This window comes from Clinocottus analis, unplaced genomic scaffold (genome assembly GCF_023055335.1).
Source record: "Clinocottus analis isolate CAN_PGR_092001 unplaced genomic scaffold, fCliAna1.0.p SCAF_28, whole genome shotgun sequence".
NCBI lineage: Eukaryota > Metazoa > Chordata > Actinopteri > Perciformes > Cottidae > Clinocottus > Clinocottus analis.
Genome location: NW_027176020.1, coordinates 2,252,187 through 2,264,686, shown reverse-complemented (window position 1 = coordinate 2,264,686; position 12,500 = coordinate 2,252,187). Strand labels below are relative to the sequence as shown.

At 49.4% G+C, this 12,500-nt stretch overlaps 1 protein-coding gene across 1 annotated transcript in view; it reads left to right on the top strand.

The window, feature by feature from the left end:
- plpp3 (phospholipid phosphatase 3) overlaps positions 1-12,500 on the top strand; it is a 20,207-nt gene that overhangs the window by 4,408 nt on the left and 3,299 nt on the right. Inside the window, 2 exon segments of the mRNA XM_068592792.1 lie at positions 9,654-9,965; positions 10,234-10,391. Of these exon segments, the coding sequence (XP_068448893.1) occupies positions 9,654-9,965; positions 10,234-10,391 (470 nt within the window).

Genomic DNA, 12,500 nt, shown 5'->3' with positions numbered 1-12,500 from the left:
TAGTCGTTAAGACAGTTAGCTGTTATAATAGTTAGCCTTTAAGACAGTTAGCCTTTAAGACAGTTAGCCGTTAGGACAGTTAGCCTTTAAGACAGTTAGCCCTTAGGACAGTTAGCTGTTAGGACAGTTAGCCGTTAGGACAGTTAGCCTTTAAGACAGTTAGCTGTTATAATAGTTAGCCGTTAGGACAGTTACCTGTTAGGATAGTTAGCCGTTAGTTGCCGGTATACCGGGTCGTTTCCATTAGTATTGCTGTGTCCCACTGTTGATGCTCCTCGTCAGTTGCTTCTCTTCCGTTTGTCAGCTGAGGTCAAAGGTCAGGCGGTACAGAACGAGAGCCCGCAGAGCTCCCTGCGTGACATTTCCGCGGCCGCGGTACGAGGCGAGGTCGCGGCTCTGGAGAAGGCGAGGAGGCTCCTCCGGCTGGAGGCCGTCATGGGATTATGTGACAAGATAAAGATCAGCTGATGCTCACGACAACACTCGCGGCCTCCGGGCTGCTGTAGTCCTTAAAGAATGCACGCCGTGTTTAAAATTTTATTTAGATATATATATATATATATATATATATATATATATATATATATATATATATATATATATATATATATATATCTGTGTGTTTTGCGTGTCTGCCGGTGAGTTAAATGACAAACTCTCTGCGTCTCCGGGGGTTCATGTCTGCACGCCGTCACACTCTTCTCCCCGGCGTCTCCGTCCCGGCAAACAATTAAAAACGACCCAACAAAAGACCGAACTTTTTGACGACGGAGCAACGATAGTTTACGCTCCGACAACAATAGCCTCGGCCTCCCTCTCTCCCCCGTGATTACAGCCCTCTCAGGTAAACACACCCTCAAAACTGCTTATTTAGATAAAAGCGGAATGACCGGGCTTCACCCGCCATAAACGCTTGTTAGCAGTCGTTCGTGCGCGAGCTTTAAGCCTGTTTGAGTGTTTCGGGCGGGCGTTGTAAATGAGTGTTTTGGCGTGTGGGCGACGAGCTCGTTACGTCACACCCGACTCTTGAGGGCTTTCTCTCGCTCTCGCACACGGTCGCCTCTCCAGCTTCACATGAACCTTTTCTTTTGGGCCGCCGTGTCAAGATGTGTCTTCCTGGGTGCTTTTGACCCGCTGAACGGCATCTCATCCTTTCCTCTCGTCCGTACAACTTCCTCCAGCAGACGAGAGAAGAAGAAGAGAACCTCCGGACCGGACGAGAGTCTGCATGTGTTCGGTGTTGGCGTAGAGTTCGCCAGATTAGCGAATTTGCAGATATTTTCACACCGGAAAACCAGCCTGATCTGATGTTTAAATTAGCTGATTCAGCTTTTCCTTCCCTGTGTGCATTTGCTCACGTTTGATAGTGGGATACAGCTGTTAAAAAGATAATAACTATGTGTTTTTAATGCACTGAGCCGTCTCTTAACTCCTCGTGGGGTTCTGCTGGTTAACGTGGGATCGAACCAACAACAATGGCGACTCGGCATTTAATGCAAATGAGGAAACGGAGGCGGCGCGATCTTTATATACAGCGGCGCTTCATCATCATCGCATCTCTCTGTTGCACCACACTGTCCCCTCGCTCGGGGGGGCCTCTTCCCCGCTGTCACAAGGGCCCCTCTGTCTGACACTTTCTCTGACTACGATGTGTGTGTGTGTGTGTGTGTTCATGCTGTGCGCAACCAGAGATTGAGTGAGACTGTGTGTGTGCGGGGGGGTTTCGGGGTTAGGGAGATTTCACTGTTTCACCGAGAACAATGGCCCCTTTTGATGCATCTCGGCTCGCTCTTTGTCCCGCTAACGAGGGACCAACGGGCCGGCAGACAGAAGGCGGATGAAGTGGGAGAAGGGAATGAGGTGCAGACGAGAGAGGGAGGCCGCCCGAGGGCCGCTGTGGTTATCTGGCCCGGCGGCGTCCATTTCTATGGCCTCTTTTTTTTTATTTATTGGGGCCTTATCTGAGCCCCTCTGAGCCCCATCTTGTTTACATACAGAGGAGATGGAGGATGATCCACTTTGCAGCCGCCGACGCAGAACATTCACACCGGCGTTCCCGTTTGGCGCCCACATTGTCTCGAAGGCGATGTGTGCAGGACGAAGAGGAAGGGAGGGAAGTTTAAAGAGGGCTGGTGGTGGTGGTGGTGGTGGTGGTGGTGGTGGTGGGAGGAGAGGGGGGCGTGATCCAGACGGAGGCGTCAGGTTTCAAAGACTCCACTTCTCCTACCAGGCTTTTGTCCCCAGGGGGGTAATAATGCCATTATGGCAACAGCACAGACACGCCCAGCCGGCCAGCCGGCCAGTGCGATCCGGCCCCCAGGGGCCCCGCTCAGGTTCCCCCTCACCGGAGCAGCTGGGCGCTCGTCCTCCTTTCAGCCGTCGGCTGATGAGTTGTAACTGATCTTTCTTTTTTTCTTGATATTTTCTGCTCCAGTGGCTCCCAACCTTCATCCTGAAGGGACCCTCTTCTTCCCCCCCTGACAGAGGGACAACAGGACAAAATGACACTTTGAATAGTGTTTTCTGTCTGTAATATGTTGACAGTCAAACTTACTTTATTGACTTTTTTTTTTTGCGGCACATTCACAGTTTTCTTCGAGTTCAGCCTTTTGGCCGCCGCCATCTTTTTGTTGTTGTTGTTGCAACAAGTGAATGGAGGAGACCATATGTAGACTGTAGGTTGTCCTGTCAATCACCTGGTAGCCCCGCCCCTAAAGCATCCCCTGACTCTAAATGAGTATAATGTAATAAATGAACATCACGCTGTATAGAAGAAGACTTGTAACTAGAGACATACATCAATTTAGAGGCTGTCCTTGCAGGTGCCTGCTGGAAAAAGGCGACTAAAGTGTTTCCCAACAGATGCCGGTGTGTAGAAAGAAAGAAAAGGGAGGGGGGGGGGGGCATTTATTCCTGTGAATAAAATCCCTCTGAGTAAGCACATGCTTCAGCCAGCGGCCCCCCGGTCGCTGCAGGAGAAAGGATTCACTCTGCTGAGCTCAGCCACTCCTCTGTGTGTGTGTGTGTGTGTGTGTGTGTGTGTGTGTGTGTGTGTGTGTGTGTGTGTGTGTGTGTGTGTAAGCTTTGTACATGTGTACGTACACGCATCAGCAGCTCAGGGCGAAACAAAGAGCTGATATCCAGGGAGGCTCCAACACCTGTATCGCTGCACATATATGTGTGTGTGTGTGTGTTTGTGTGTGTGTATGTTTTTCCTAAACAGTGATTAGGCGTGTGGATACAAACCTGGGTGGTTTTTGTTGGAGCCGAGTTTGTTTATTTGGATTGCGAGAGCATTTTTCTTTAAAGCCCTTTGTGGTCGACAACTCAGAAATGTTTGAGAAAAGGCTTTGCTGAAGTCGCCAGAGGAACCGCACAGTAATCCACTTTTAACACCCACACAGCCACACACACACACACACACACACACACACACACACACAGGCCCTCACAGATGTAATACTGTTGCGGTGGCATGTGTGCGCTGCGCTATAATCCTAGGTCTGTGTCGCATCCCTGACCTTTGACCCTCGGCCTCATGTCGCTGCCTCGTCCTGAACCCTCGCTCTCCGTTCCCAAATGTCTGGGAGGCCGCGAGCGCTCGCAGGGAAGCGAACCGCGAGCGCTTAACGGCGGTTTTGGGCGTGCGACAAATCTCAGAACTTACGAGGCTTCTGCTCGGCAGGCCGTGTTTAAAAAATTAAAAAATAAAGCGGTCACAGCGGAGTTTGAGTTGTGAACTCTCGACGTGTTTTAATAACTTAATAATGACGTTTAGGATGAAACAATCTCCTCACGTACTACTTGATCTTTGATCTTCTTGCTCGTAAAGCAGCCGCGCAAAGGATTGTGGGTAAGGACAGTCAGGAGAACATGCAGAAAGTGATCAGACTCAGTGGAACATCCTGGTATTTTTGGCTTTCACACAGCGTATTAAGACACACTATATATTTCTCTGGTGTTATAGTGTGGCAAGGTGAAGGGGGTTCCTTCACCGGGTTCCTTCACTGGGTTCCTTCTCTTGGTTCCTTCTCTGGGTTCCTTCTCTGGGTTCCTTCACTTTGCCCTCACAGCAGCGCTCACTTTGTTTCGGCAGAACGACGTCCACCAACAAGTGGACCTGGAACTGAGCCACTCATCCCTCTGATCCCTCTGATACACTCTGATACACTCTAACAACACACACACACACACACACACACACACACACACACACACACGCTCTCACTGTTCCCTCACACAGACACACACACACAGTCACACACATATCAGATAACCACAACATATTGTCTATACACACTCCTTTTTTTTTAGCTTCTTTCAGAGTTTCCTTAAACAACACAGGTTATGCTGCAGGGTGTGTGTGTGTGTGTGTGTGTGTGTGTGTGTGTGTGTGTGTGTGTGTGTGTGTGTGTGTGTGTTTGTGTGTGTGTCAAAGGTTAATAATATAAATATCAGAAACTGTTTTTACTTGAAGTTTAACTTGAGTCTGAGCCACTAAATCCCTCGACAGCCATCTGAGTTGTTGCAGAGCAGCGAGGACACAAAAAGCACAGAAGAAGAGAGGAAGTGTGATTGATCGCCAGTCTATGGAGTCAACCCCCCTCCCCTCCACCTTCCCCTCCTCCTCCACCTCTCCTCTCCGCCCTCTCTAACCTTCCTCTGACATTCCCGGTCAGGACGGGTCACATGGTGTGTGTGTGTGCTTGAGCGACAGGAGGAGGAAATCCTCCATTAGGGCCACAATACCTCTTCCTCCGCCTCCCTCACGCGGACCGCCGGCTCTCTCTCTCTCTCTCTCTCTCTCTCTCTCTCTCTCTTTCTCTCTCTCTCTCTCTCTCTCTCTATCGGCATTATCACAACGTCATTCCAGTTCTGATCCTGAAAGCCCATTAACAAACAATGTCAACGGAGGAAGCCGGAGGAAGGAGCCGGGGGGGGAATTAACCTTTTAAAGGCGACGCAGCGCGTTAGCGTTAGCGGTTGCGTACGGATCCGGCTAGCGCAGCTAGCAGCGTCTTAAGATGAAGAGGAACAATGAAAAAAAGGTCACGGATCCTAAAGCTTGCGGGACGCGAGAGCTTTGGCCTAAACTACTAAACTACCAAAAAGTTCTAAACTAACAAGTTCTAACTAGCTAGTAAAGCGCTAACGTCTTTAACTGTTTTATTGTCGGTGAAAATCATGTCGTGTTAGCGCCGCTAATCTCATCGCTTACTCGCTGGACCAAATTTAACTCCAAAGCCAATCAAACGGGGCTCCGGCTGGATAATCGCTCACACACACACACACACAGACACACACGCACACACACACACACGCACGCACACAACTACATGTAAGGAGTTAGCATATCCAAACCGTATCTTTAAAGCATGTTTTTTTTTGCAGTGGCGTGCGAACATGTGGATTTGACGGGTAAATAAGTGCAACACACACACACGCAAAAGCCCCGCAGTGACCTTTTGCATCCAAAATAAATGCCTCTCTCTCTCTCTTTCTTCTTTTACACACATTCTCTCTCTCTTTACTCGTTCGCGGTCTGCTGCACGTCTTCCTTGTACTCCAGGAGAGAAATGCGTGACGGGATCTGATCAGTCAAATAGAATTGTTCCCCAATTTCACTCATTATGTGTGTGTGTGGGGGCTTTATTTCCTCGTTCTTTAAAAGGCTCCAATTATCCTCAGACGGCTCATTGGCTCTAAAAGCTCAGAAGCTCTTCAGGAATGCGAGAAAACACACAAAAAAACAAAGAGGGTGAAAATAGTTGCAGAGTTGTGCATTTGTGTGTCGATCATAGAAGTAAAGCTGGACCGTTTTATTTATATATATATATATATATATATAATGCAGCACGAAGCTTCCCTACGAGTAACTAATGTAAGACTAAGATGCACGGCTGAGATAGCCTGTCATGCAATGCATTATGGGTGAAATAACACAGCACAGGTAAACAGCAGAGCTCCACGGGGTCAAAAAGGTCAAAGAAAGTTATGAATGAGCAGTTGAAATAGTTAACGGATGAATAAATAGTTAGCTCGACGTTAGCTTAAAGCGACAGATACGTTGTCGCTAACTGACATGCTAACAAGCGCTTACCTTATGCTTACAGTGGGGGGGGGGGGGGGTCTTGATGTTTACGCAACAGTCAGGCTCAGTTAGACGCATCTACTTTTAAACTACAGTTTATTTAACTGCTCCCAGGTTTGAGGCTCTCTGACCTCTGACCTTTGACCTCCCGACAGGCAGACAGCGCCTGTGAAGTAGTTGTTTTTTAAATCACTCACGCCCCCCTCAGCCCCGCCCACCTCTTTCTTTTGCTCCCCCCCTCTTTCCTTCCTCCTCTCTCTCCGGGTCAGCGGTTCCTCTGAGGGGGGGTCACCCCCCCCTCCCTTCATCCCGATGCCGTTTAAGAGGTCGTATTTCTTCACGCCGCCGTTTGCTGGATGAGGCCATGACGGCTCGGATGGAGTTTTAACTTGTGCTGAGATGATGATGATGATGCTGGTACGCCCTCATGTGTGTGTGTGTGTGTGTGTGTGTGTGTGTGTGTGTGTGTGTGTGTGTCTCAGCCGGTCAGCTCCTGAGTTCCCATGGTGCTCTCTGATCGGTTTAGCCTTTCTAAGCACCGGTTTGCGTGTGCGTGTGCGTGTGCGTGTGTGTGTGTGTGTTTGTTTCCCATGTCTGTTAAGCTCATGACCTCCTTTCACTTCTCCTCATTAGCATGTGAATCCCCCTCCTCCTCCTCCTCCTCTTCCTCTCTCTGGCTCCACAAGTAGGCCAGAGTGGAGGCTCGGAGAAAGTGAGGGGCGAAGAGATTGGATCTGACTTCTAGAGAAAGTAGTTTGACACATTTTGTGCGTTGGACTCAAATGTGTTTTTAAGGTGTGTACCCGCTCCCACGTTCACATGGGGCGCTAAAGCTAACAGCTAACGGCTAACGGCTAACAGCTAACAGCGGTATTGCCCCCATGAACCGGCTCACCCAGCGCTGACCCCGAGCCTGCAGGCCGCAGAGAGAGAGAGAGAGAGAGAGAGAGAGAGAGAGAGAGAGAGCGAGAGAGAGAGAGAGAGAGAGAGAGAGAGAGAGAGAGATGGGGTGAGCGGTGCATTAAAACACTATAAACTATAAAGAAATGCTAGAAACTCTTTGTGCCGCTCTCAGAAGAAGAAGAAGAAGAAGAAGAAGAAGAAGAAGAAGAAGAAGAAGAAGAAGAAGAAGAAGAAGGAGGAGGAGGAGGAGGAGGAGAAGAAGAAGACAGCTGACAAAACCGTCCTAAAAACAATAATCCACGATATCTTAATATATATATTATATATCTGTGTGTATATGTAATTTATATATACATTCACATTATTTATTTATAATTGGTATATACATTTCTCCCGTTTGTTATTCTTTCCACCACGTAGATGTTCTTTATGATATTCATCCGTTGCTTGTGTGTAAGGGGAGATTCTCTTCCCCCATGTGTGTGTTTTTGTAGTATTTGTACCACGTACATGTCTCGTCTTTCTACATTTTCATATATAATTTAGATCAGACCTTTTTCTGACATATGAGAGTGGTGAGATATATATATATTATATAATATAAACACATATATATTAATGCAAACAGCCGGCTGGATAACACTGCCTGTCTCTCAGAGTGTGGAGGTGTGAGCGCCTCAGTGTGTCCACAAGAATGCACGAGTGTGTGTGTTTGTGGCGAGGACGAGCTCTCTGAGCACAAACCAGTAACACAACCTCCTCCTCTCCTTGATCCTCTTCCATCAGCGGAGATTACACTCACTCGTGTGTAGATTCCTCACCCAAAATGTCCAAAAAAGTCCGTGTGATGGGAGGCCGACCGCACGAGCCGCATGTGTGAGTCTGTGTGGACGTTGTCGTGTCGGCGTGTCGGCGGCGTGTGCGTCCTCGTGACGCCTTTACGACCGACCGCACGGCCGTAACGCTCGGCACGCCGACCGCGGGCTCTCGTGCGGAAAGATGTGTTTCCAGAGTTGGGTGGGCTTTCACACGTCTAGAAAATCCCCCTGAAGGAAAGTCCCCGCCAGAGTTTGCGCGCCTGAGTTTGTGGTACTTTTTGACTTTTGGGGAGATGTGTATTTATTTTCCGCCTCGTCAGAAGAGAGCGTGGTGGGGTTTGTGGTCGATGCGGTCGAGCTCCTCCAGACAGAAACGATGGCGATAAACAATGTGAAGAGCATTTTATTCCACTGATATGACGACAATGTAACTGCAGAAAAGTGCAGACAATCAGAACGTGTCTCTTTATTTCTTTAAAAACACCAATCTTACAACGCCGTTTATTCTGCCATTGGGTTTTAATTCATACTTTACATGCAAATATTTGTGTAATTCAATTCTCAATGTGCTTTCACTTATATTTTATGCATAATGGTGGTTGTGGTGGTGCGTTCTTGTCTGTTTTTCCTCAAATTTGTGTTGCGACATATCAAAAAGCGCACAAAAACATCATGAAACTTCACGTAAATACATTTTAAAACCTGTCATTCAACCCCCTGGGGTCTGAGGTCATGTTCTCATTTTACATAATTTCCTTAATTCACTTTTTTTTAAGGCATATGAGTTACACACTCGTGTGTTACATCAAAAAAAATGCAGCACAATCTCATCTCTCTGTGTAATGAGGCACCAATGTCCCGAGGCAGAAGTGTGACGTGATAATATGAACCTGAACTCATCCCCTGCGATCCATAACCCTCTCACCACGTGTTGACAGAGCACCTGTGTGTTGATGTGTGTCTCTTGTCTCATGTCGGGGCCCCTGTGGCCCCTGTGGCCCCTGAGTGCCGGTGTGTATTAGACTCCTTCAGTCTCCTAAACGCTAAAGAATGAACCTCGAGCCTCTTCAGCGCTGCTGTCGCAGGGTCAACAGCAGCAGCGGGAGGGTGTTTGCTCAGCAATCGTCCTGATTTAATGTTAGCACCACACACACACACACACACACACACACACACACACACACGTGAAGGACCTTTAAAGTGTGTTTTGATGCGACGTTCTTTCTGCAGCCTGCAGGTAAGTGGCGTTGACTGTGTTGCTCCGTGCTTTAGAGTGCGTCTGCCGCTGTGAAGGAACATTTGTGTCTTTTTTACACGAGCAAACTTCTCGTTTGAAAGTAAATTATCTCCAAATCTTTGCTCTCAATTCAAAAAATTGCTCTAAAAAAAAAATGCTCCTAAAAAAAAATACGCTCTCACAATTTTTTTTCCAATTTTTTTTTTGACAGGTTTTTTTTTGGAGAGCATTTTTTTGAGAGCAATTTTTTTTTTTTGGGAGCAAATTTTTTTTTGGAGAGTCATTTTTTTTTTTTTTGGAAGCACATTTTTTTTGACATTTTCTTTTTTTTTTAGAGCAATTTTCTTTTTGAGAGCAATTTTTTTTCTTTAGAGCATTTTTTTTAACTTTCGAGTAAAAAAGACACAAATTTACCTTCATAGTCCGCCTCGTGTGTGTGTGTGTGTGTGTGTGTGTGTGTGTGTGTGTGTTCACACATGCATTCATGTGCGTGCGTATACGTGTGTGTGTGTGTGTGTGTGTGCGTGTGTGTGTGTGTGTGCGTGTGTGTTCACACATGCATTCATGTGCGTGCGTATACGTGTGTGTGTGTGTGTGTATATAGCTATGCTGCCCAGCCTGGTTCTGCACCGCGCCTCTGTTCGCCCGTACCAGCGGGGCCTCTACTGCAGCGACTCCAGCCTGAGGTTCCCCTACAAGAGGAGCACCGTGCCGTCCTCGGTGCTCACCGCCGTCGGGTTGACACTGCCCGCGGTGTCAGTAAGTCGCCCCTCCACCCTCCACCACCCTCCACCCCACCCAAACCCCGCCTTTCGCACGCACAAAGAGCACCCGGCTTCGGCTTCGGGAGGCCGAGGAGGGGAAACGGAGACGGGGCCGGCTGACGGGGTCACGGCGGCGGTGGAGTTTATTTATGGTGCTCAGTTGCATCTTGCACACACACACTGACCATATGGGATGACCTCGAGCCACGCCCACTTCTGCCACGCCCACTTCTGCCACGCCCTCCGTGACTCCGCCCCCGTCCCGCCTCCTCCCGGCGGCCAGCGTGCTCCTTGTGCTCCCCTCTGTTTATGTCCGTGTCACTGACCTTCTTCTTTTTTTTTTTTTTCTTTACCCTCCCTCCCTTCCCTCCTCTTCCTCCTCCCTTCCTCCTCCTCGCTCCCTTCTTGTGTCCTCTGTAGCTAGCCTGCCTTTCCTGATCATTGAGACTAGCACCATAAAGCCGTACCAGCGCGGGTTTTACTGTTCGGACGAGTCCATCCGCTTCCCCCGAAAAGAGGGGGACACCATTAGCGACGCCGTGCTTTGTGGCGTCGGCATACTTATTGCCATCTTCTCTGTAAGTCCACCTCTTCACACCTCCCTCTGTTTGCTGCTTATCCAATTAAAGTCACTTTTTCTTTCCTATGTTAGTATGTTCAACTCTTAGCCCCACGTAGCATAGCCTCACTGACACAGCCCCTTTAATATAAACTAAATGATAAAGTTTGAGTGATTTCTTATCATGCAGCGTTTTCTAAAATATATATATTTTTTGCTATGAATGTGCTCTATGTGTCCTCCCCCTTTTTCATTCTTCGTCACACTTTTATTCTGAGTCATCAGAGCCATTTGTGATCTTTTTATGACTCCACCAACCGAGTTAATGGTAGCGAGAGGACCCCTCCTCCTCCTCCCTCCTCTTCCTCCAAAAGTGTGTGTGTGTGTGTGTGTGTGTGTCCGGAAGAGGTTTTACGACCTCCTGCTCCACGCCTCGTACCTCCCAGCCTCCCGCTGCCCGGGCGGCGTGCCCTCTTCTCGCTGCGCGCCGCTACTTTGGGTGAATGTGTCAGAGAGCTCTCGCTCCCTCGTTCCCTTCACTTGACTCCTGCTCCTCCCCCCTCCCCCCTAGAGCGGGAACAGCTCCAGTTTGGTGCCAGCAAATTAGTGGGAGGGAGGGGAGGAGGGAGGAGGGGGAGGTAAAGGGGGGGTTAGTGGAAACATGTTAGAATGAGCGCTGCGGTATGAGCGCGTCAATCGGTGCCACGTGGTCCGGCGAGATGATCTTTACAGGCCCCTCGACTCCATGTGGCGTGCCCCCCCCTCCCACCTCCTAGACAAAGACGCCTCCTCGCCATCAGCTTGGTGCTTGGTGGGCACACACACACACACACACACACATGCACACACGCGGCGTACAAGCTCAGCTCTTCTGCTTATTGGAACCAGGAGGCCGCGCTAGTTAGCTCCCCTCACATGTTCTCGTGTGGGCGAACGCTTGCGTGTCGCAGCTGCGTTCCATTAGCGGCGTCGTCTACTGCGTCTACTTTTCCTCCCTTTCTCAGGTGTGCACACACGCCTCGCTCGTGTGCACGCACGCCGCACGCCGCACGCCGCTCTGGGTCAGGGGCGCTTGTTTATCTTCGCGTCGCGAGAGGGAAAACCCGACGGTGCCGCCGGTCGTCAACAAGCGTTAGCGAGCACGGAGACGGAGCTCCATGAGCATCGGCGATCCAAATAAACCCGTCTGGAGCCCGCCGTAAAGTATCCGTGACAGACTCTGTCCGCGCTCAGAGAGAACCCGACAAACGGCAATAAACCGAGGCGGAGAAGCTCGAATGCGAAGGCTGACAAGCCAAATAAACTCCTCTCTGTCCTGCGTCGGCCTCCTGCGGTTTCTAATCTTAATCAAAAACAATTCACCGACAATAGCAAAGACACTTTATAAACACCGCCGTGTTTGTTTCTTCTGGCGGTGAGCCGACCGGCTGAGCACACGCAACCCAGCAGGATAGGTGTGTGTTTTAATCTGGGCCTAACAATGCATGTAAACACACACAAACAGTGTGTGTTTATTACCTCGTGGGCCCCCGCGAGATGCGGCCCACACGAGCCCGAAGGCGATATTTGCGTTCAGAGCACTGCGCTAAGAGACGGCCAGGTAAATATTTTCCCTGAGAGATGGAGGGCGAGTGAGACTGAAGCCCCTTGTGTGTGGAAGGAGGAAGGAAAGAGGAGGTGAGGGTGGTGGTGGGGAGCAGCCGGGCCGTCAGTCACATATTTGATTGACATCTCTGTGCCTCGAGGGTTGGATTCAGTTTAAATCCCCCCCCCCCTCTCCACGGGGCTCAAAACTACTTGAAACCTCATGGCTGGAGTACCACAGGGTTCAATGTTGGGCCCACTCGACTTTCGCTTTAAAGCAGCCCGTTTCGCCCCGATAGAAACCCTCAAAGTCAGTCTGACGGAGATGTTTTCCCCCTTAGTCTGGATTATTTGTGTTTTCGGCTCCCCCATTTTTCTCTCCTGTGTCTCATTATCCTTCATATCCCACGTACATAGAGCCCCCCCCCCCCCCCCCATCATATCATCGAGCGCAGCATCACCATTAATCACATCCAAACTGCCTGAGGGAAAGGCAGGCCATGCTCATTGTTTGTCTTTGTGTGACTCTCACTCATTCTGTCTC